The sequence below is a fragment of the Schistocerca cancellata genome, chromosome 1, assembly GCF_023864275.1.
Source record: "Schistocerca cancellata isolate TAMUIC-IGC-003103 chromosome 1, iqSchCanc2.1, whole genome shotgun sequence".
In the NCBI taxonomy this organism is placed as follows: domain Eukaryota; kingdom Metazoa; phylum Arthropoda; class Insecta; order Orthoptera; family Acrididae; genus Schistocerca; species Schistocerca cancellata.
The window spans coordinates 963173441-963199861 of NC_064626.1; the positions used below are offsets into that span (position 1 = coordinate 963173441).

At 43.4% G+C, this 26421-nt stretch overlaps 1 protein-coding gene across 1 annotated transcript in view; it reads right to left on the reverse strand.

The window, feature by feature from the left end:
- Positions 1-26421, reverse strand: part of LOC126088396 (DNA-directed RNA polymerase I subunit RPA1) — a 326390-nt gene that overhangs the window by 36807 nt on the left and 263162 nt on the right. The window contains exons 28-29 of the mRNA XM_049906539.1: positions 22648-22794; positions 20868-21026 (exon numbers count right to left, since the gene is read on the reverse strand). Coding sequence (XP_049762496.1) covers positions 20868-21026; positions 22648-22794 — 306 coding nt within the window. The remainder of the gene's footprint in view (positions 1-20867; positions 21027-22647; positions 22795-26421) is intronic.

Sequence of the window (26421 nt, forward strand, 5' to 3'; positions counted from 1 at the left end):
ACAAAATAGGCATTTCTAATATTGCAGCAATTTTGTAACACACATCAAATAAACGAGACTGTTTTGGCACAAATGGTCATTTTTATAACACGACAAAATATAACTCACGAAGTACCAATATCGAATGCCTGTTTGGCCTATTACAAGCAAAAAGCTTTATGTTAGGAAGTAGTTATACATTTCATTCATACGCACCAGTTTCTCAAGCATGAGATCATAAAGTAGTATTATGACATTTTTATATAAATTTGGGATCGTCTTATTCTTCCATAATTTGTGTGATGTCCCCATTTCTTCTCCTTCTTCGCTCTAACAAACAGTCTTATCACCAATTCTGTAGCTATTCCTGCCATTGTCAAAATTTGTTCGCCGATTAACTTCGCTAACCCGGCCAGAACCACAGGTTTAGTTATCTCGTGATTATCCTCCGGTTAGGCATTGTTACATGTTTGTACAACACGTTTTCCACATTACTTCCAGAATAAAACTTAAGTGGCTGCTAGCCAGGGACTGTACAAGTGGTCCTTACTAGTGTAGCGATGTGACCAAAATTTTTCTGTCAAAATTTCATTTCCTTAGATACACCGAGAAGATAATACGTAATCTTCCTCACTTATTATTCCTGTTAGTCGTTTATTTCCATCCTCGTAGTCTGAATCTATGGATTTCCCTAGTAATTATAACAACGCTGATCATTTGCAAACACAATCAACCACATAATCATACAGCGATTGTTATTCAACCGTTCGGCTTTACTCGTACAGCCTTGTCCCCTTTTGTCTGCAGAAAGTTTATTTCTATATGCGACGAGAATCCTCCTGACAGAGGCATCACATATACTATGCACGCATTCAAAAATCAACTTATGATTCATTCAGAAATCAACTTAAAATATGTTCAAAAATGTTCAAAAACAAACAGGGATACGTTTCAAAATGATATCAATAATAGACCAACATGCACTGGATGCTAAGTGCTTTGTGAAACAAGCTTTTTTCCTCAAGAATATGAATTTGGAGCCCCCTTTTCCCAGTGGCATCTAGCTGCTTGCTACAACTGCTTGCACAGCCAACAGCCACATTTCTGTAGCCAGATGCGGGAGAATCTACTGCTCAAACGCGACTCAACTGCGCATGTGCATGAGCCCGCTCGTAACTGCTAAAACGAATCTAATGTAAACAACTGTGACTTCATGCTCATCGGAGGCAATTTGTTGTTATGAAGCGTTGTATAGTCTTCCTGAGGCCTTTGATACATTTTGCTGTTGGCACACGCTTGCATGAGCACTGTGTGGTGTTGTTGTATATGGCATATTTCCTTTGCAATTTATGTTATTTTCATTTTTTTCTCTCGTTTATGTTTTATTGTTGAAGTGTTGTTCTGCAGTAGTGGGATCAGTAATACCCTTTGTTCGAGTATCGGTTCTTACCAGTCAAAATTACAAAAATTTAACTGAAAACTAAAACACTGAAAAATTACCAGATTTCTAAAAAATTCCTGGGTTTTTCCCGGTTTTGTCCCGGATGAAAAAATGTCCAAGTTTTTCCTGGATTTCCCGGTTGTCCCGGGTCGTATACACCCTGTATTACTCTCTACAGCACACTCTAGCACCATGATAGTTATTACCAGAAGTCGTAAAAGGTGTCCTGCCATCCTGTCCCTTCTTGCCAGTGTTTTCCATCTGTTCCTTTCCTTGCCAAATCTGCGGAGATCCTCCTCATTAATTTCCTTAGCAGTCCACATAATTTTCAACATTGTTCTGTAGCACCACTTCTCAAAGGCTTTGATTCTCTTCCATTCTGGTTTTCCCAAAGTGCATGTTTCACTACCATACAAAACTGTGCTCCAAATTTACTTTCTCAGAAACATCTTCCTCAAACTTCCTCAAATTGGAAACTGTGTGCGATACTAGCAGATTTCTCTCGGCCTGGAAAGCCTTTCTTACTAGAACTAGACTGCTTTTTGTGTCCCCCTTGCTCCGTCTATCATGGGATATTTTGCTGTCTAGGGCTATTTTACTGACCAGGTGGCAGGATTGCTCAACTTCATCTACTTTGTGATTCCCAGTTCCGATGTTAAGTTTCTCGCTATTCTCATTTCTGCTAGTTCTCTCTTTACTTTCATCTTTCTTCAATTTTCTATCAGTCCATATTCTGTACTCAATAGACTGTTCATCCTGTAACTACTCTTCACTTTCACTGAGGATAGCAATGTCCCACTCTCGAACCATTCTTGTATTTCCGTCATTGATTCTTCGATGTTTAGATTGAACAGGAGGGATAAAGGATTGCATCCCTATCTTACACCCTTTTTAATACAAAGGTTATTCAGAAAGTAAGGGACGATCAGGCGGGAAATGGATACCATAGTGAAAATCTGATGAAATTTTGCACAGGTGTGTTGGGCAGTGTGTCTAGTATGCCCGTCAATCGTGTTATGTTGTTCTTTTTAGTTCTGAGCACACAGGGAACACATAAAGATACTTAGAACAATAGTATCTCCTGCTAAGTATGAGGGCCTAGTTAGAAATTTCACCTGAAGCTAAGCAGCCAACATTACATAACTGTTGTGCGTTTTCTTCTTCAAGACAATTCTCAGCTGGATTCTGCAGGAGCAATGAAGATGCTCCAGCATAGTTTTTAATTGGAAATGTTTGATTACCCACAATACAGCCCACAATTGTCTCCCTCTGAGTTTCATCTCTGCTCACATGAACCACTGGCTATGAAGACAACATTTTGGCACAGACAATGAGCTGTAGGCCAGCGTAGAGAATTGGCGGGAAGCGCTGGTGGCTGCCCTCTATAACGAGGGTATTGGAAAGTTGGTACAGAGCTATGACAAACATCTAAGTTGGATCGGCGACTATGGAGATAAGTAGCTGGAAGATGTAGCTTAACTGTTGCAAATAAAACAGTTTTGATTTACACTGTGATTTCCATTTCATGACCTATCGCTCCTTACTTTCTGAATAGTCCTCGTATGAGCACTTTGTTCTTGGTCTTCCAGTCTCATTGTTGCTCTTGGTTCTTGGACATACACTCCTGGAAATGAAAAAAGAACACATTGACACTGGTGTGTCAGACCCACCATACTTGCTCCGGACACTGCGAGAGGGCTGTACAAGCAATGATCACACGCACGGCACAGCGGACACACCAGGAACCGCGGTGTTGGCCGTCGAATGGCGCTAGCTGCGCAGCATTTGTGCACCGCCGCCGTCAGTGTCAGCCAGTTTGCCGTGGCATACGGAGCTCCATTGCAGTCTTTAACACTGGTAGCATGCCGCGACAGCGTGGACGTGAACCGTATGTGCAGTTGACGGACTTTGAGCGAGGGTGTATAGTGGGCATGCGGGAGGCCGGGTGGACGTACCGCCGAATTGCTCAACACGTGGGGCCTGAGGTCTCCACAGTACATCGATGTTGTCGCCAGTGGTCGGCGGAAGGTGCACGTGCCCGTCGACCTGGGACCGGACCGCAGCGACGCACGGATGCACGCCAAGACCGTAGGATCCTACGTAGTGCCGTAGGGGACCGCACCGCCACTTCCCAGCAAATTAGGGACACTGTTGCTCCTGGGGTATCGGCGAGGACCATTCGCAACCGTCTCCATGAAGCTGGGCTACGGTCCCGCACACCGTTAGGCCGTCTTCCGCTCACGCCCCAACATCATGCAGCCCGCCTCCAGTGGTGTCGCGACAGGCGTGAATGGAGGGACGAATGGAGACGTGTCGTCTTCAGCGATGAGAGTCGCTTCTGCCTTGGTGCCAATGATGGTCGTATGCATGTTTGGCGCCGTGCAGGTGAGCGCCACAATCAGGACTGCATACGACCGAGGCACACAGGGCCAACACCTGGCATCATGGTGTGGGGAGCGATCTCCTACACTGGCCGTACACCACTGGTGATCGTCGAGGGGACACTGAATAGTGCACGGTACATCCAAACCGTCATCGAACCCATCGTTCTACCATTCCTAGACCGGCAAGGGAACTTGCTGTTCCAACAGGACAATGCACGTCCGCATGTATCCTGTGCCACACAACGTGCTCTAGAAGGTGTAAGTCAACTACCCTGGCCAGCAAGATCTCCGGATCTGTCCCCCATTGAGCATGTTTGGGACTGGATGAAGCGTCGTCTCACGCAGTCTGCACGTCCAGCACGAACGCTGGTCCAACTGAGGTGCCAGGTGGAAATGGCATGGCAAGCCGTTCCACAGGACTACATCCAGCATCTCTACGATCGTCTCCATGGGAGAATAGCAGCCTGCATTGCTGCGAAAGGTGGATATACACTGTACTAGTGCCGACATTGTGCATGCTCTGTTCTACATCTACATTTATACTCCGCAAGCCACCCAACGGTGTGTGGCGGAGGGCACTTTACGTGCCACTGTCATTATCTCCCTTTCCTGTTCCAGTCGCGTATGGTTCGCAGGAAGAACGACTGTCTGAAAGCCTCTGTGCGCGCTCTAATCTCTCTAATTTTACATTCGTGATCTCCTCGGGAGGTATAAGTAGGGGGAAGCAATATATTCGATACCTCATCCAGAAACGCACCCTCTCGAAACCTGGCGAGCAAGCTACACCGCGATGCAGAGCGCCTCTCTTGCAGAGTCTGCCACTTGAGTTTGTTAAACATCTCCGTAACGCTATCACGGTTACCAAATAACCCTGTGACGAAACGCGCCGCTCTTCTTTGGATCTTCTCTATCTCCTCCGTCAACCCGATCTGGTACGGATCCCACACTGATGAGCAATACTCAAGTATAGGTCGAACGAGTGTTTTGTAAGCCACCTCCTTTGTTGATGGACTACATTTTCTAAGGACTCTCCCAATGAATCTCAACCTGGTACCCGCCTTACCAACAATTAATTTTATATGATCATTCCACTTCAAATCGTTCCGCACGCATACTCCCAGATATTTTACAGAAGTAACTGCTACCAGTGTTTGTTCCGCTATCATATAATCATACAATAAAGGATCCTTCTTTCTATGTATTCGCAATACATTACATTTGTCTATGTTAAGGGTCAGTTGCCACTCCCTGCACCAAGTGCCTATCCGCTGCAGATCTTCCTGCATTTCGCTACAATTTTCTAATGCTGCAACTTCTCTGTATACTACAGCATCATCCGCGAAAAGCCGCATGGAACTTCCGAAACTATCTACTAGGTCATTTATATATATTGTGAAAAGCAATGGTCCCATAACACTCCCCTGTGGCACGCCAGAGGTTACTTTAACGTCTGTAGATGTCTCTCCATTGAGAACAACATGCTGTGTTCTGTTTGCTAAAAACTCTTCAATCCAGCCACACAGCTGGTCTGATATTCCGTAGGCTCTTACTTTGTTTATCAGACGACAGTGCGGAACTGTATCGAACGCCTTCCGGAAGTCAAGGAAAATGGCATCTACCTGGGAGCCTGTATCTAATATTTTCTGGGTTTCATGAACAAATAATGCGAGTTGGGTTTCACACGATCGCTGTTTCCGGAATCCATGTTGATTCCTACATAGTAGATTCTGAGTTTCCAAAAACGACATGATATTCGAGCAAAAAACATGTTCTAAAATTCTACAACAGATCGACGTCAGAGACATAGGTCTATAGTTTTGCGCATCTGCTCGACGACCCTTCTTGAAGACTGGGACTACCTGTGCTCTTTTCCAATCATTTGGAACCTTCTGTTCCTCTAGAGACTTGCGGTACACGGCTGTTAGAAGGGGGGCAAGTTCTTTCGCGTACTCTGTGTAGAATCGAATTGGTATCCCGTCAGGTCCAGTGGACTTTCCTCTGTTGAGTGATTCCAGTTGCTTTTCTATTCCTTGGACACTTATTTCAATGTCAGCCATTTTTTCGTTGGTGCGAGGATTTAGAGAAGGAACTGCAGTGCGGTCTTCCTCTGTGAAACAGCTTTGGAAAAAGGTGTTTAGTATTTCAGCTTTACGCTTGTCATCCTCTGTTTCAATGCCATCATCATCCCAGAGTGTCTGGACATGATGTTTCGAGCCACTTACTGATTTAACGTAAGACCAGAACTTCCTAGGATTTTCTGTCAAGTCAGTACCTAGTATTTTACTTTCGAATTCACTGAACGCTTCACGCATAGCCCTCCTTACGCTAACTTTGACATCGTTTAGCTTCTGTTTGTCTGAGAGGTTTTGGCTGCGTTTAAACTTGGAGTGAAGCTCTCTTTGCTTTCGCAGTAGTTTCCTAACTTTGTTGTTGTACCACGGTGGGTTTTTCCCGTCCCTCACAGTTTTGCTCGGCACGTACCTGTCTAAAACGCATTTAACGGTTGCCTTGAACTTTTTCCATAAACACTCAACATTGTCAGTGTCGGAACAGAAATTTTTGTTTTGATCTGTTAGGTAGTCTGAAATCTGCCTTCTATTACTCTTGCTAAACAGATAAACCTTCCTCCCTTTTTTTATATTCCTATTAACTTCCATATTCAGGGATGCTGCAACGGCCTTATGATCACTGATTCCCTGTTCTGCACTTACAGAGTCGAAAAGTTCGGGTCTGTTTGTTATCAGTAGGTCCAAGATGTTATCTCCACGAGTCGGTTCTCTGTTTAATTGCTCGAGGTAATTTTCGGATAGTGCACTCAGTATAATGTCACTCGATGCTCTGTCCCTACCACCCGTCCTAAACATCTGAGTGTCCCAGTCTATATCTGGTAAATTGAAATCTCCACCTAAGACCATAACATGCTGAGAAAATTTATGTGAAATGTATTCCAAATTTTCTCTCAGTTGTTCTGCCACTAATGCTGCTGAGTCGGGGGGTCGGTAAAAGGAGCCAATTATTAACCTTGCTCGGTTGTTGAGTGTAACCTCCACCCATAATAATTCACAGGAACTATCCACTACTACTTCACTACAGGATAAACTACTACTAACAGCGACGAACACTCCGCCACCGGTTGCATGCAATCTATCCTTTCTAAACACCGTCTGTGCCTTTGTAAAAATTTCGGCAGAATTTATCTCTGGCTTCAGCCAGCTTTCTGTACCTATAACGATTTCAGCTTCGGTGCTTTCTATCAGCGCTTGAAGTTCCGGTACTTTACCAACGCAGCTTCGACAGTTTACAATTACAATACCGATTGCTGCTTGGTCCCCGCATGTCCTGACTTTGCCCCGCACCCGTTGAGGCTGTTGCCCTTTCTGCACTTGCCCGAGGCCATCTAACCTAAAAAACCGCCCAGCCCACGCCACACAACCCCTGCTACCCGTGTAGCCGCTTGTTGCGTGTAGTGGACTCCTGACCTATCCAGCGGAACCCGAAACCCCACCACCCTATGGCGCAAGTCGAGGAATCTGCAGCCCACATGGTCGCAGAACCGTCTCAACCTCTGATTCAGACCCTCCACTCGGCTCTGTACCAAAGGTCCGCAGTCAGTCCTGTCGACGATGCTGCAGATGGTGAGCTCTGCTTTCATCCCGCTAGCGAGACTGGCAGTCTTCACCAAATCAGATAGCCGCCGGAAGCCAGAGAGGATTTCCTCCGATCCATAGCGACACACATCATTGGTGCCGACATGAGCGACCACCTGCAGATGGGTGCACCCTGTACCCTTCATGGCATCCGGAAGGACCCTTTCCACATCTGGAATGACTCCCCCCGGTATGCACACGGAGTGCACTTTGGTTTTCTTCCCCTCCCTTGCTGCCATATCCCTAAGGGGCCCCATTACGCGCCTGACGTTGGAGCTCCCAACTACCAGTAAGCCCACCCTCTGCGACTGCCCGGATCTTGCAGACTGAGGGGCAACCTCTGGAACAGGACAAGCAGCCATGTCAGGCTGAAGATCAGTATCAGCCTGAGACAGAGCTTGAAACCGGTTCGTCAGACAAACTGGAGAGGCCTTCCGTTCAGCCCTCCGGAACGTCTTTCGCCCCCTGCCACACCTTGAGACGACCTCCCACTCTACCACAGGTGAGGGATCAGCCTCAATGCGGGCAGTATCCCGGGCAACCACAGTCGTAGTCCGATCGGGGGATGCGTGGGACGAGCTGGCCGTCCCCGACAAACCCCCATCCGGACCCCCACAGTGATGCCCATTGGCAACAGCCTCAAGCTGTGTGACCGAAGCCAACACTGCCTGAAGCTGGGAGCGAAGGGATGCCAACTCAGCCTGCATCCGAACACAGCAGTTGCAGTCCCTATCCATGCTAAAAACTGTGCAAAGAACGTCTGAACTAATCTACAGAGAGCGCAAACAAAACGACACAAAATTGAAGCGGTTATTAAAATACAAGATTGCCTAGTAAATGCAGTAATGCTGCCACTTGTGCACTGCTGACACACTGCTCGGCGGCGGAAGGAGACTACGCGATTTAACACTATTCGAGTACTAAAACGTGATGCTACAACTCTCAAATACTATAATACGCCCGAAATTTATGAATTAAACAATGCAAGTACCAAAAACACGCAAAGAAATTAAGAATTAAACTATGTAACAAATGAGTGAGCTAGGAGTATACGACTTGCTGCTGCAGCTGCTTATCCAACGGCGGCAGGGAGCACACTGACTGTGACCAACCGACACTGGCCGTTCAAAACAAAAACAGTTGACAGACGACTACGCGAATTTACACTATTCAGGTACTAAAACGCGATGCTACAACTCTCAAATACTATAATACGCCCGAAATTTATGAATTAAACAATGCAAGTACCAAAAACACGCAAAGAAATTAAGAATTAAACTATGTAACAAATGAGTGAGCTAGGAGTATACGACTTGCTGCTGCAGCTGCTTATCCAACGGCGGCAGGGAGCACACTGTTGCTTGTGTCTATGTGCCTGTGGTTCTGTCAGTGTGGTCATGTGATGTATCTGACCCCAGGAATGTGTCAATAAAGTTTCCCCTTCCTGGGACAATGAATTCACGGTGTTCTTATTTCAATTTCCAGGAGTGTATTGTGTACTATCGGTCTTTCCTTAGCGCTTACCCTCATTTTTCTAAGGATTTTGCACATCTTTACCATTCTACATTGTCAATGCTTTTTCGACGTTGACATATCCTATCAATGTGTCTTGATTTTTCTACAGTCTCACTTCCATCATCAACCACAATGTCAGAACTGCCTCTCTGGTGTCTTTTATCTTTCCTAAAGACAAAATGATAATCACATTTAGGATGCTAAATTTTATTTTCCATTCTTCTGTATATTATTCTTGCCAGCAATTTGGATGCATGAGCTGTTTATCTGATTGTACATTAATTCTCACACTCGCTGGCTCTTGCTGTCTTCATAATTGTGTGGATGATGTTTTTGTGAAAGTCTGATGGTATATTGCCAGACTCATTCAGTCTACACACCAATATAAATAGTCATTTTGTTGCCACTTCCCCCAATGATTTTAGGAATTTTGATGGAATGTTATCACTCTCTTCCACCTTATTTGATCTTAAGTTGTCCAAAGCTATTTTTAATTCTGATTTTAACACTGGATCGCGTAGACTTCTATTCCTCCTTCTGTAATGTCATCAGACAACTTTTCCACCTCGCAGAGGCCATCAATGTACTCTTTGCATGTATCCACTCTCTCCTCTGCATTTAACAGTGGAATTCCCATTGCACTCTTAATGTTACTGCTCTTGCTTTTCATTTCACTAAAGGCAATTTTCACTTTTCTATTTGCTGAGTCCATTCTTCCAACAATCGTTTCTCTTTCGATTTCTTCAAATTTTTCATGCAGCCATTTTGCCTTGGCCCCCTGTACTTCCTATTGATTTTCATTCCTAAATGACATGAATTTCTGTACTCCTGAATTTCCCTGAACATTTTCATACTTTCTTCTTTTGTCAATCAACTGAAGTATTTCTTCCGTTATCCATGGTTTCTTTGCAGTTACCTTCAATGTACCTATGGTTTTCTTTCCAGCTTCTGTGATTGCCCTTTTCAGATATGCCCATTCCTCTTAAGCTGAACTGCTTACAGAGCCATTCATTATCACAGTACCTACAGCCTCAGAGAACTTTAAGTGTGTCTCTGCATTCCTTAGTACTTGTGTATCACACTTTCTTGGCACTGATTCTTTCTGACTGGTCTCTTAAACTTCATCCTACTCTTCATCATTACTAAAATGTGATTTGAGTCTATCTGCTCCTGGGTAAACCTTATAGTCCAAAATCTGATTTGGGAATCTCTGCTTGACCATGATGTAATGTAAATGAATTATTCCCATACCTCCTAGCCTTTTGCAAGTATACCTCGTCCTCTTTTAAGTCTTGAAAAAGAGTATTCACTGTTACTAACTGATATTTACTGCTGAACTCAATAAGTCTTTCTCCTATCTTGTTCCAACTACCAAGCCCATATTCTCTTGTAACCTTTTCTTCTACTCCCTTCCCTAAAATCACACTCCAATTCTCCATCTTCCCTTAACATACTGAATTACCCATTCAATATCCTTATATAATTTCTCAACCTCTTCATCCTCTGTTTGCAACATCAGCATGTTATTTGAACAATTGTTGTCAGCATTGGTTTGCTGCCGATTCTGGTGAGGACAACCCTATCACCGAACTATTCACTGTAACTCACTCTCTGCCCTACCTTCCCATTCATCCATTCATAATGAATCTTACTTTAATTATACCATTTTCTGTTGCTGTTGATATTACCCCTTATTCTTCTGACCAGAAGTTCTTGTCTTCTTTCCATATCCCTTCACTGACCCCCTCTTTATCTAGACTGAGCCTTAGCATTTCCTTTTTAAGATTTCCTAACTTCCCTACCACATTCAAATTTCTGCTATTCCACATCCCAACTCATAGAACATTACCCTTTTTTGGTTACTAAATCTTTTTCTCATAGTCACCTCCCCCCCTTGGTAGTCCTTCCCAGTGATCTGAATGGGGGACTAGTCCAGAATCTTTTGCCAATGGAGAAATCATCATGACACTTATTCATTACGGATCACATGTCTTGTGGATACACATTATGTATCTTTAATGCAGTGGTTTCCATTGCCTTCTGCATCCTCATGCTGTTGATCATTATCGATTCTTCCACCTTTCAGGGGCAGTTTCCCACACCAAGAGCAAGAGAGTGCCCTGAACATCTGTCCACTCCTCCGCCACCTTTGACAAGGCCATGGGCAGAACAAGGGCGACTTCTTAAGTCAGAATGCAATGGTCATCACTACTAGTAATTTTTATTCAAAATTTAAGCAGTGATGAGGTTCAAACCCAGGACTGAGGACATTTTGATACTAGTCAAAGACGCTACCTCTGGGTCATGGGTGCAAATTCATCCTTACTACACCTCTTAAAGTAATATTCTGTTGCACACCCAACCTAATCCACCTCCTGGTCCCTCTACATGCAACTCCCATTCCCAACTCCTTGCCAAAAGGATCATATTCCTCTAGAAGACCCATGTGCAAATCTGACCAAATCACCCACCCAGCACTTCCTACTCCAGCAATGTGAAGCAATCATGACATGTAACAACTCTGCTGTAATCACTACACAGCTTTTTATGTCCTCAACCAACTGTCCAGCAGAATAAATGGCTATTACCCAACTGTGGCCAAGAACAAAGTTGACAACCCAATGGCACAACCGGCAAGTGAGCACATGCTCTTATTCAATGGCTGCTTCACAACTTGTGACATCTGGACCCTTCCCTCCACCACCAGCTGTCTTAAGCTACACAGATGGGAGTTATCCTTGCAACACATTCTTTGCTCCCTTAAGTCTCCTTTCCTTAATCTCCACTAACCCACTATCTCTACACCTTCCTCACCCAACAGTTTCCCCTCCAGCTATCCTGTCATTCCCCTACCAATCCACATCGCACTTCACCTCCACTGAGTGGAGTGCCAGTGACTTAATGCCTCTGCTATACGGTGAGTGGTCTCCTTTAGTCCCAAACTATTCACAATCTGCTAGAAATTTTCTTAAAATTAAAGTTTCAGTTTAGTAAGTACAAGTAACATCAGTGGCATACAGCTGTGCATTATGACATTTATGACCACCCAATGAGTATAATTCTTTTCGCAAATCAGTTTTCTGTGGCACAGCCACGGAGGTCTGAAGAGGAGGCTGTGCAGTAACACACTACCTTACATCATCTCAGACATGTTCTATGGGATTTATATTGTATGTTTGCTTAAGGTTTAACATCCTGTCATCAATGACGATATTGGAAACCCAGTACAAGCTCAGAAGTGATGATGGTTGGGGATGAAATTGACCATGGCCTTTTGAAAGGAATCGTCTTTTTATTTGCTGGGATTGATTTAGAAAAATGTGGAAAATCAAAAGTAGGTGGCCAGACAAGGATTTGAACCCACCTGCTTCTGAAGGTAAGTTGAGTTCTTTAGCCACTGCACACTGAGCTGGGAGATAAAACTGGCCAATGGATGTAATGAATTATTCCCTGCTCAGGTTATTTGGCAATGAAACAAATTCTGTGAGGTAGACTGTCCAATTTTAGAGTGAAAGGAATACAACATCTATTGCACAACCATTACATGAATAAGCTCTAGGATATCATGTCAACAGACCTACACAGTCGAAGTTTACACAGAAAGTCGTAGTGGTATGTTCTGACAATTAACTGAGTAAATGAAGTCCTCCTAAGCCCAGATTATGGTTGGTTGGTTTAAAAGAGGGCAAAGCGACCAAACTGCTAGGTCATCAGTCCCTTGTTCCAAATAAAACAGTGTCACAAAGGTGAGAATAAAACAGTTCAGATAGAAGGGATCGGATGCGAACTGTAATCATGAGACCTGACCTGGGTCGCCGATGCGGGAGATGAGCCACCGTGGGTGGGAAAAGGAGACGGTGATTCGGATATGCAGGAGAACTATGAACATGTGCAATGTAACTGGTGAGCAGCTGTGCACGCCTGACCTGCAATGGAGAGACTCCAGCCTCCACCAGGACACTTGTCACTGGACTCGTCCTAAAAGCTCCCGTCGCTAGTTGACCACCACAGTGGTGCACTGGGTCGAGTAAACGCAATGCTGAGGGCACCGCCAAACCATAAACCAGACTCCCATACTCAAGGGCTCTGTAGAGCTGAGGCAGCGTAGAGCGATCTGCACCCCAGTTGGTGTTGCTCAGGCAGCGGAGGACACTGAGATGCTGTCAGCACTTCCGCTTAAGCTGACAAAGGTGAGGAAGCCAAATCAATCGGGCACCGAAAACCAGTCCTAAAAATCGATATGTTTCCACTACAGTGAGGGGATCATCAGTAAGGTAAAGTTCTGGTTCCAGATGAATGGTACGACACTGACAGAAGTGCATAGCACACGACTTTACAGCTGAAAACTGGAAGCCATGGGTATGAGCCCAGGACTGCACCTTGTGGATGGCTCCCTGGAGCTGCTGCTCAGCAACACCAGTACTATTGGAGCAGTACGAAAGGCAGAAGTCGTCTGCATACAGAGAGGGTGAGACGGACAACCCTACAGCTGCTGCTAGACCATTAATGGCCACTAAAAATAGAGATACACTCAATATAGAGCCCTGCGGGACCCCATTCTCCTGGCTACGGGCGGGGGGGGGGGGGGGGGGGGGGGGGACTATGGGAGGCACCAACTTGGACATGGGAAGTAGGAAGCAACAGGAAATTCTGGACACAAATCGGGAGCGGGTCTCGGAGACCCCACTCGTATAATGTGGCTAGGATATGAAGTCACCAGGAGGTGTCATACATTTTTTGTCAGTACAAAAAAAAGATGGCAACAAGGTGTTGGCAACTGAAAAAGGCTGTTCAGATGGCAAACTCGAGGGACACAAGATTATCAGTGGTAGAGCGACCCTGGTGGAAATTGCTCTGGCATGGAGCCAGTGGGCCACGTGACTCCAGGACCCAACCCAACCACTGATACACCATACATTCCAGAAGCTTACAAAGAACGTTGGTGAAGCTGATGTGCCAATAGCTATCCACATCAAGCGGGTTTTTGCCGGCTTTGAGCACTGGCATGATGGTGTTCTCCCGCCAGTGGGATGGAAAGGCGCCATCGCACCAAATCTGGTTGAAGATCACGAGAAGATGTCACTTGTAGTCAGACCAGAGGTGTTTAATCATCTGACTGTGGATCTGATCTGGCCCAGGAGCTGTGTCAGGGCAATGTGCAATGGCAATGCCGACGTCAACCAAATGGGGTGTAATCTTTCAAATTTTTGTTTAGCCTCTGTGTAGGCCAAGTGGTCCAGGGTCTTGTACTCCAATACTTTCTGCTCCTTTTGGAGTACTGGGCAGTCTGGCGAGCAGGGGGAGGTGCTCTACACAGCAGACACAAGTGGGAGGTGGTGCACATGGAGTATCTGGGTGCAGTGGACATCCTCAGTCTCAACATGTGGCGCTAGAAGTGCAGCGGGAAGACATGCCTGAACTTCCAGCACTTAAAGCACTGCATAGGGGGAGGGAGGTATGGTTTAATGTCACAGCGGTAAACCATCACCTTAACCTTTTCCGGAAATGAATCACCCTCAAAGGCCAAGATGAAGGGACCGGTAGCAACCCTGTTGTCTTTGGGTCCCCTGTAAATGCAACAGATGAAATGAACACCCCGCCATTCCAAATTTACACGGAGCTCGACGTCAGATTGCACGAAGAGATCACGATGGAAAATATTCCCATGGACCATGTTGAGGCTTTTATGGGGAATGACGGAAACAGGAATATTACCCAGCTTGTAACAGGCAAGTAACTCTCGGGATTGGGCTGGGGATGCTGTCTAAATCAAGACTGGGCTGTTTCACATCTTGGACAGTGCTGTCTGTTCTCCAAACTTATCTTCAAGGTGTTCAACGACGAAAAACTGAGGCTTTGTAGGTAGAAAGGAGTCACCATCAGTTCTGCTACAGACAAAAAACCGAAGCGAATAAGGCACTCTCCGTTCTGCAGCCCTACATTCCTCCTGATGCCCCAGGAAGACAGGCATCAACTACTTGGCATATGTGGGGCATCAGCAGTGCGATCCCTGTGTTGTCAGGGGGGCTACCACCAAATGGGTACATGAAGGCCCCATCACAAGGGACTGGCTATCGAGCTGGATATTGGGTGCAGAGAAATCCAATATTGTCATGGGGGCAAAAGAGGACAGGAGACAACAGAAGAAGATGACATACCCCGGAAAGTGTCCTCTCCCAAATAGCTGTATCACAGGTGGAGATGCAAAGCCACGACAAGAGATTCAGGAGTTCGAATCTAAGGGCACTATGGATAACTCGTGCACCATGAAAGGCATCCTTTCCCATATGGTCCATACTTCTGTAGAATTTTGAAATGGGCAGGTCAAACCATAGAATGGGACCTGAACTCATAGGGCCGAAAAGTGAGAGACTCCTTTTAGTCACCTCTTACGGCAGGCAGGAATACCTCGGGCCTGCAGGGGGCCCAGATTATGATTCCACCACAGGGGTTAAAGCAGTGTAAACCAAATACATTAACTTTCCACCTAGTTTGCCTGTGTACAATGTTTTGTGGAAGTTGTACATTTCCTCCATACAGTCTTCATGAACTGCGTGTGTGTATTCTTATACCAGCTCTGATTATAATGGAGACGATTCCTGTAACAGCGGATACATAGGCTATTATTGCCTCAATAACTGTAGAACTATCATTTTTTTGAATTTGCTAAGGAGTTGGTACAGACACAGGAGATGCCTTTAGGAGATCGTTAATTCCAAGTATAGTTCTTCCATCAAATTACAGCCACTGGTATTTAATTTTTTCCTTGATTAAATTTATGGCATTGTGTAAGCAATTAGGCAAGGGGGCATCTTTGAAAAATACACTGCATTGCCCTCTCTTGTATCTGACATGGTTTGCAGGCCTTACAGTAGAACTGGGCCCCTCTTGAGCAAGGCATTCCTCTCATGGGAAGCAACACCATCATCCATGATTTCAGATAAATTGGATGTTTTATTCCAGAGAAAGAGCTTCATAAATTGAGCAAATCAATAACGTGGTCTACCTCTGGCCCTTGTGCAAGCCATTATCTAGCCAGGCACTGATGATAGAGTTGATGGATGCCCTGCTGAAGGATATTTTGCCACATTCTGTCCAATTTGTGTTTTAGATCAAAAACTCATGCTGGTTGGAGGGCTCTGCCCATAGTGCTCCAAAAGGTCTCAATTGGGGGAAAATCTGGCAACCTTCTGGCACAGAGAAGGCATGCATTACCTCTCCATTAAGGGCAACAAAACAGGGCATAGAATACTGTGAATGTATTGCTGTGCTGTAGGGTGTCATAGATGACAACCCAAGAGGTCCTGTTGTGAAATGAAATGGCACCTGACCATCATCCCTGGTTGTCAAGCTGTGTGGCAGGTAACAGTCAAGTTTGTATCCCACCACTGTCCACAGCATCTCCATACACATCTTCACTTGTCATCTTTCCTCAGTTCCAAGTGGGACTTATCACTGAAGACAAGTCTACTCCAGTTAATGAGATTACAGGCCAACAGGCCAAAAACATATCTGCAGATGTCCTGGACAGTGGTGAGATACCAGCCTTTCTGTCGTCCACCAAACAGACCAACAACTGGGAGAGGTGGTCTGGGATGCCGCTTCTTTTCATATCAGGACTGCTTTGGTTGCCTTCTGTGGCACTTTTAGCAACAATATTCTAGCCTCCATTTTGTTGTCCTTCCAAGTAAGCCATCCTGGGCTTACATTTCAGCAAGATAATGCCCACCCGCATAAGGCTAGAGTTTGTACCGCTTTTCTTTGTGCTTGCAAATCCTATCTTGACTAGCAATGTCGCCATGTCTCTCTGTAAATGAGAACATTTGGCACGTTACAGCTAGGGTCCTCAAACCACGTCAGAATGTTGATGACGTAACATGCCAATTGGGCAGAATATGGCACTATATCCCTTAGTAGGGCATCCAACAACTCTGTCAATTGATGGCATGCCGAGTAACCGCTTACAAAAGAACCAAAGTGCACCAGTCCATTACTGACTTACTCAATTAGTGAAGCTTTCTCTCTTGAACAGATCATCTAGTTTTTCTCAAATTGTAATCATTAATTTGTCTGTAAATGTACATCCCACCTACTGATTTCCATCCAATTCCGGTAATGCCTTTGTGATGCACTGCCCCCCCCCCCCCTTTTTTTGTCTTAGAATGTGTTTTAGGTATTTTTACACAGTTCTCAGATAATTTCAGATATTTCTGAAATTACATCAAGTCAATAATTTCAAAGACAACTGCGCTTTCTGAGAAAAGCTAACACTCATCAAATCATGATTCATCTTATTTCTACCAAATGTATGCTGGTACATTTTATTTATTAACTATACTATGCATCTAGAAGCCAAGTCTAGCAACTGCCAGCATTTTGGTGTCTGTGTGCATCTGATTGTTGATTTTCCTCATCTCTTCCTGATGCTTCTCTCCGGGTGCTAGAAACGTTCTTCTCCTCCTCCTCCTCCTCTTCCGAGTAAGCTTATTGGTTGTTGTGTCTTCACATAAGCAACCTTTAGCTTGGCCTTCCTATATTTCTCTTTTCTACAGATATATAGTCTGTTACATGACTTACTATTCTTTCTGTCCCCATTCTTTCAATATACTTTCTCTTTTTCTATCCTATCATTCATGAATAATGTATTTAATACTTTCCTTATTTCAGAATACTTCATTTGACCTCTTGGAGTATGCCCTTTTACTTTCCTTAAAAATCTCATTTCAGCTACTCACATATCGAAGTGAGACGTGGATAGTAACTAGGAAAGACCAAAGAAGGATATAGTCAGCTGGAAAACTTCCCTAATTAATCTTAGATTATTTTCACCCATTCTTTTCTTCTGATTGGATAGATAACAGAATCTCTTAACACAAGAAAGTAGCACACAATGTTTGTGTCTACTACTATTAAGTAAAATTTTTCTGAAGGATGCTTCTGAATCTTTTACTGATGATGACAACATTGTATTATCTACTGTATAAACTGATAAGCCAAAACATTATGACCACTGCCCACCACAATGTTGGATGCCACCTGATGGGTTTGTGGGCACATGACAGGGTAACATTGGATGCTGTCTGACGGGTTGTGGGCATGTGGGGTAACAAAAGTATGTAAGGGGAGGAGACTTGGGCAGGGGCTCACCATAGTGAAATGCACCGAGATAAGTGACTTTGACAAAGGACAGATTATCATTACGCACAGCTGTGAATGATTATCTCAAAAATGGTGAAGCTGGTTGAGTGCTGACGTGCTACTATTGTGACCATCTTCAGAAAGAGGTAGAAGGACAGTGAAACTACCACTAGGCACTAAATGGTTTGACATTCATGACTTCACACAACAGGGGGTTCAGAGGCCTGTCTGCTCTGTAAAGAAGGATACATGGTGATCTGTGGCATCTCTGTCAAAAGACCACAATACTGTTTCATGCATCAGTGTTTCAAGGCACATTGTATATTGTACATTGCAGAACATGAAGATCCGCAGCAGACCGCCCCTACATGTTCACATGTTGATTGCACTGGGCTCAGGACCATCAGGATTCGACCAATGATGAATGGAAACATGTCGGCTCTTCGAGTGAATCACATTTTTGCTACACTAGATTGATGGTTGTCTCCGCAAATGCAATCATCGGGGTGAACAGCGGCTCGAAACATGCGGTGCACCACAGACTCGGGTTGGTGGGAGCACTATTATGTTATGGGAGACAGTCTCACACACTTGCATGGGACCTGTGGTAGTAACTGAAGACACGCTGACAGCTACAAACCACCTGCATTCCTTCATGCTTGATGTCTTCCCCGACGGCAATGTCATCTTTCAGCAGTATAACTGCCCGTGTCTTGGAGCCAGAACTGTGCTACAGGGGTTTGAGGAGCACCACTGTGCACTCAGACTAATGTCTTGGCAACCAAATTAGCCGGATAGAAATCCTATAGAACTCATTCAGTTTGCTATCGGGCGTTATCCCTGATACACAAAATCAGTGTTGATTTTGTTCCAAAGATGGATAAACAAGCTATTAAGTAGGCGGTCATAATGTTTCGGGTCATCAGTGTAAAGACAAGTCAATGTTCAACACTGTTACCAAACATCTCAGAAAGTTGTTGGCAAATTTACTTCTAATTTTTACATGATACTCTAACAAACATTCAGACAGACATAGGCTACATATTTTTTAAAATCTATATGGTCTATAAATATATACTACATAAAGTGGAAACATAGTTAGCAGAAATCTCGAAAAGTTGAGACCAACTTATTTAAAAATTTTACATGACACACTAATAAATGTTTGGATGGACATAGGCTGCACTGCTTTGAAATGTTATACTGATTTTCTGTTAAAAACAACTACATGAAAGGAAATGCTGTGCTGTGAAAATGTGCAGTTCAGTTTTCTTTCTCGCAATCTGTTTTAGCTACTATAGCTGGGCATTTTAAAAAACATTATATGTATTGCTTCTCCTGCACATATTCTTTCTCCTTGTACAAAAAATGCGCAGTTTTGTTTCCTTTCTTGCAGTCAGTTTTAGCTACTATAGCATAGCATTTAAAACATTATACGAATTGCTTCTCCTGCACATATTCTTTCTCCTGGTATAAAATAATTGGATAGATAATAAATATATTCATCAAGAGCAGCAGGAGCAAATACATATAAAAGTTAAGGAAATGTGTAAGCTTTCAGAGCCAGTGGCTCCTTTTTCTGGCAGTAGGGTTGCAAGAATCGACATGTTGTGATGCCAGTAAATTGGTGTCAGTATAATATACTTAGCTTTCAATTTTTATTAACTGTTGCAGAATTTTTGGTCAGTTATCTGTCTTGCTTATTATCCCATATTCCACCTAGCTCTCAGGTTTTTAAATGTTGTCCGGTGCAGTCTCCAACAATTCATAAATCTGATAAGTCTCCTCTGACCCAGGGTTTTGGGCAACTTTTCCATAATTCTCCCCATTTCCTAAACCTTGCCAGTTCTTTTCCTTCATTTCCATCCTTTCCACTTCAGTCAGAAGAAGAGACCACTGGCTCCTAAAACTTGCACACATCCTTAACTTTTGTACATGTTTGCTGTTGCCACCACCAGGTGAGTAGATGTCCAAGTATATTACAATTTCCAAAATTAATTATTTTCATTGATATACTTTCTCTGAGTACAAGATTTTAAACAAAAATGTATTCACAACTATGTGCTGTTTTGCTTTCTTCCTCACAGATGATTTTAACAGGAAATGGGAATGTTGTATTTTTGGCTTATCGGCTTATAAATGCTTGCAATACTACTACAGAATCTGAATCATCTGAAACTTTATAATACTTCCTACTTGTAGAATCAAAACTATGAGAAATACTGTAATTGAAGCTACTATCCTCACAGAACCAGCACCAGGACAAGTCTCTCACACCCAGTATACCAATAATCCCTACTGATTTATTCACTCATTTCACAGTCAAGGTTTTTCTTGCAATAACAATAAACACAAGGCTCAAGGTGATAGAGATAGGGAAGAGGAGATGGGCATGGGGTGGTGGAAGAAATGGACATAGAGTGGGGGAAGGAGGAGACAGAGGAGGAGGAGGAAGAGATGGAGAACGAGAGAGGGGTGAGGAGGAGGACAAAGAGGGGGAAGGAAAGAGGGGAGGGACCAAAGAGGAGGGAAAATGTGGAGATGGACAAGGAGATTGGGGGGGGGGGGGGAGAACAAGATTATGACATATATATCCAGTGCTCGTACATATTTAGCAACTGCAAAGCATTACCAGGTTTGCTAGTTAAAACATATTTACAGAAACAAGATTATCTTTTAAATAAACAGCTAAAATAAAACTTTTATTCTGAATGCTTATATAATGACAACATTAATCCAAATTAATAAAGTATGGTGGCTTACTTCTATGTTCATTCCATCTGTCTTTAGCATCAGCTTCTGTGTGTCTGGAGCAACAAACGTAAATGCCCGTTTGATATTTGGAACTTCCCACACAACAGCCTTTGGGGCCTCTGTTTTCAATATGTTTGATAAATTAACTCTCTTGATACTTAATGGAATCTGAAAATTATCAGACAGGAGTCAAAATCACTATAGAGGTAACTACTAGTGTCAATTACTTGAAGAAATATAGCAAAGAGCCTAATTCAATCCACAGACATGGAGCTTTACCCCCATTAATATGGCTAAGTTAATAATAGTATCAAAGCTAAGTATCACATAATACGTTCGAAAAAGTTTCAAGATGAATGGCCTTCACCTTTCATGATAATCATACTCTTACAACCGACCAAAGCAATACAAAACTTCACAAATACCACAAATTATAACATTACAATTAATCATCAGAAATGTAAATGTCATTGTATCATGTTCAAACGTGCATTTAATATCAATTTGTATAAAAGGTAAGACAATGAATACTAAAAGGGTAATCACAATTTTAAATTTTCAAAACTCAAAATACAAAACAAACGGAGTCCAAGGAAACAAAATAATGGAACATATTTTTACATTATCTATTTTCAAGCACAGAATATGTTTGGTAGTTTCATACTAAAAAACAGCCTCTGAATTTTACAATATCTATATCTAAAGCCATATTATGTAAAACACTGTGAGGTGCATGGTAGGGGGTACTTCTCATGGTACCATGTTTCATGGCTTCTTCTTGTCCCATTTGTTTATTGAGAGTGGGAAGAATGACTGCTTAAACACCCCTGTGCTTACTGTAGATGAGTCTCACTGTCTTCACAGTTCGTGCTAGAGTGACCTGAGAGACAGGTGACATTATCTTCAACTGCCTGTCAGTTTAGGGTCTGCAGTGTTTCTGCAAACATGTAATCATTTGTGCTTACCTCCTTTGTACACATTCATCATCATCTGTTAGATCTATATGGCGTGGGTCACGCATGCTTCAGCAATATTCTAGTATAGGCCACAAGCATGTTTTACTTGTCGTGTGACTTGAGTTTTGCCGGTATCCTATCAATGAACCCAAGTATGCCATCTGCTTGATCTGGACCCTATGCAGTCATTCCATTTCATACTCCCCAAATTATTATATCCAGCTATCTATAGCAATTAACTGGTTCTGGCTGTAGCTCAGCATTATTGTAGTCACAGGGTCCTACATTTTTGCATTTTGTAATGAGTACAGTTTTACATTTCTGGACATTTAATGCAAACTGAGAATCTTTAACCACTCTGAAATTGTATCAAGGTTTACTGTTAATATTTTCTGCCAGGTCATTAGTATACAACATGAACATGAAATGTCTTAACACACATCCATGGGACTTATCTAAAATTATTTCTACATCGATCGATGGCTCTCTATCCAAAGTAAAATTGTTCTCTCCACCAATATAAACAAGATATGGAAAAAAAATTTAAGAGAAGAAACAATACAGAAAGACGGAGATAAACTTTCAAGAATCATCAAGTGTTTCAAGGCTTCAAAGTAAGAAACAAAAGAGAATTGGCTCAAAACCTTAATAGAGATCAGAATAACAAATAATGGAGAACTGTATTTGTGAAATGAACCTCAAAGGGAAGAAGGCATTATAAATATTAATAAATTCTATTACTTTCAATTATTTTCACTACTATTAAGCAAACACAAAAAAGAAAAATTTTAATGCGGACATTTATTATAAGAATAAAAAGCTACAAGACATACCCCAAATTTTAGTTCACACCATGATTCGTGCACAGTGTCAAATGTGTAATCCATAACAAAACTATTTGCTCCAATGACAGATGCTCGTCTCTGTTCAATACTTGCAGAATCGATTTTAAAATTGGGGGTGGTTTTTGACTCCTTGACCTGGAAATAAATGCAGTTATCAAATTTATAAATATAATAGGATTTTTTTTTCTATTTGTAACCTATTATTTATTTTCAGTTACAAAGTTCATCTATTTCCATGAACTTCTCAACTCATAAATGTAATGTACTGATCCATACATATCCATTTTGCACATGATTGTAAGGTGCTCAGAAGAATAATGCCCAGTCAATCATGTAATATAGTGGAACTATTGTTAAAAAGTTGCCATAGACTTAAGCAGATATCCCCACTCAGAAACTACATCCCTATATCAGTATAAGTCACTGTAGAATTATTGGCAAACTGACTTATTATTTTACCAGAACCTTAAGGAATTCCTCCTCCTCTTCAATTGAAGACAGAGTAGGGCAGTTGATAATTGTTTACTTCAGAGCAACTATGTTTCTTTTGTCAGATTTTGTCATCAAGTTTACAGTAATTCCACCAGATGCTGATCATTCCCACAGCATGGCAGTCAAAAAGGATGAGTCTGTGTTTACCTGTGGCTATGAAAGCAATACTGTAACAGTCCTATGAAAGCGATATTGAACCAATACCTCTATACTGATGACCTCAATTAAAACTGCATAGAAGAAAACAAAAAACAACTTATCAGAATATATCTGTGTACAACAGCAAGTCACTTGCATAATATTTCAATAAAGACAACCATGAAACTCTTTGCCAAGGATATACCTTGGTGGCTAATTTCCAATAACCGTTCTTTCAGATAGGTGGGTAGTGAAGACATAATTGAAAAGGGCTTCATCTCAATACAGAAGAAACTAATCAAACAATTGGAGGAGTGAGTGAAGGAAGGGGGGGGAGGGAGGGAGGGAGGGAGGGAGAGAGGAGGGAGGGAGGGAGGGAGAGAGGGGGGAGGGAGGGCGGGGGGGGGGGAGAGAGAGAGAGAGAGAGAGAGAGAGAGAGAGAGAGAGAGAGAGAGCTTTGTGATCTTGATCTTGGGATGTGTTTGTTGGAAGACAGGAAACATTCTGTTGCCTGGTAGATGTGTGTACTGTGACAGCAACTGCCTGTACGTGACTGGTGATGGGAAGAGGAAGAGGTGGCAAGGTGCTTGTATTTGTTTGAAATGTAGTCATTTGCCACTGAACAATTCCTCAGTCATGTAATTTATTCTGTGAAAGATAAAACACTTAATGACGATTTGATAGATATCAAAAACCAAAGTGAGCATAGGAATCTTCTCAACATTAATACTCTCAATTGTTTTACAACAATCTTGGAGGTCTTTTTGTGTACTACAGAATGGGATGGGTTTTGAGGGTGAAGTGTACCCCATCTTCTTTTATATTATTTCGAAAGAGATGAGGAGCTTCACAACCCAGACAGAGCCATCTTGAACTAAGTACAGGATTTGAATTTGGAACATGGGCGTGCTACCATCGAATTGCTAACATTGCCTTGGACCAATGAGCAGTCTTTTGAATGTCATTAGAAGATAAAGCAAGTTGGCGGTAAGTATATGACGTGTGCTAGCTTGGGTGCCAAGTTTAGCTGACATCTGGGGGTGTTATTAAACAGTTAGGCTGTTCTATATATTTGAGAATCTTTTGTCTAGTCTTTAGTGTCACAATAGCACTTTATTTTGCGTATGACATCAGGAGCTGCTCTGCTTGACATTAGTGCATTTGTGAAGGCACTTGAATTGGATAGATAGATACAACTATCTTATGCTTCTTAAGCTGCAGTCACAGTGGGACCGAAGGAAGGAAGGAAGGAAGGAAGGAACATCAGGTGTAACATGCCGTGAAATCATTCAAGATGGAGCACAAGCTTGGATTGTGGCAAGAACAGGGAAGGAAACTGGCTTTGCCCTTTCAAAGGAACCATCCTGGCATTTGCCTGGAGTGATATAGAAAAATAAGGGAAAACCTAAATCTGATAATGGAAAATCGAGGATGGAATGTAACAATATGATGAAAAGGATAGTTGCTACTCTCCTTTTTTCGGAGATGCTGAGCGCACATAATGACAACAAAAAGAGTCACACAAAAAGCTTTCGGCCAATGAGGCCTTTGTCAAAAATAGACTACACACACACACACACACACACACACACACACACACACAAACGCAACTCACACACACGTGACACACACACACGTGACCAAAGTCTCTTGCAGCTGAAGCCAGACTACAAATAGCAGTGCATGATGGGAGAGGCAACTGGGTGGGGATAAGGAAGAGGCTGGGGCGGGGTAAGGGAAGGCAAGGATGGGGCAAGGTAAAGTGCTGCTGAGGGAGCATGTGGAGATGAGGTGGAGAGAGGGTAGGGAATCTAGGTGCAGTCAGGAGGTCAGTCAGAGGGCTGGGGAGAGAGGTTGGGAGGTGGGTGGGGTAGCAACAAAGGAGAGAAGTAAAAGACTGAGTACGTTGGTGGAACAGAGAGCTGTGTAGTGCTGGAACGGGAACAGGGAAGGAGCTAGGTGGGTAAGGCCAAAGACCAATGAAGGTTAAGGTCAGGAGGGTAACGGGAACATAGGATATATTGCCAGGAGAGTTCCCACCTGTGCTGTTCAGAAAAGCTGGTGTCTGTGGGAAGGATCCAGATGGCACATGCTGTGAAGCAATCACTGAAACGAAGAACATCGTTTTGGGCAGTGTGCTCAGCAATAGGGTGATCCAGTTGTTTTTTGGCCCCAGTTTGTCGGTGGCTATTCCTGCGGACAGACAGCGTGTTGGTTGTCATGCCCACGTAGAACGCAGCACAGTGGTTGCAGCTTAGCTTGTACATCACGTGACTTGTTTCACAAGTAGCCTTGCCTTTGATGGGGTAAGAGATACAGCCTAGAAACCTGTGGCAATCACATCTGAAGTGACGAGCGGTCCCTTTCAAAATACGCCAAGGGTCTAACTGAGGCCTTTACAGACTGTAATTAACCCCCCTCCCCCAGCCTTGTACAAAAACGGGTCTCCCATGCCTTATCTTTCCAGACACCCACCATCTCCCGAAGTCCCTCCGTCCAGCCACAGGAGCATTCCACTTGATAACTCATACCAGTCGGGACTGGAGCAACTAAATTAGATTCTCCGCCAGTGTTTCGACTACCTTTCAACGTGTCCTGAAATGAGAAATGTTCTACCCACTATCCTCCCCCCCCACACACAGTGGTATTCTGCTGCCCACTGAACCTACACAATATACTTGTCCATCCCTACACTACTCTCATCCCTACACAACCCCTGCTCCCACCCCCTTGCCTCATGGCTCACATCCTTGTAATAGATCTAGATGCAAAACCTGTTCCATATATCCTCCCACCACCACCTACTCTGGTCCTGTAACAATCATCATCTATTCCATCAAAGGCAGCGCTACCTCTGAAACCAGTCATGTGATCTACAAGCTAAGTAGCTACCACTGTGCTGCATTCTACATGGGAATGACAACCAATAAGCTGTCTGTCCACATGAATGGCCTCCAACAAACTGTGGCCAAATAACAACTGGACCACCATGTTGCTGAGCACACTGACCAGCAAGACGTTCATCATCTTAATGACTGCTTCGTGGCCTGCAGTCAGTCTGTTTGGTGAATGACAGTAAGGTTGGTATCTCACCTCTGTCCAGGGCATCTGCAGATATGTCTTTGGCCTGTA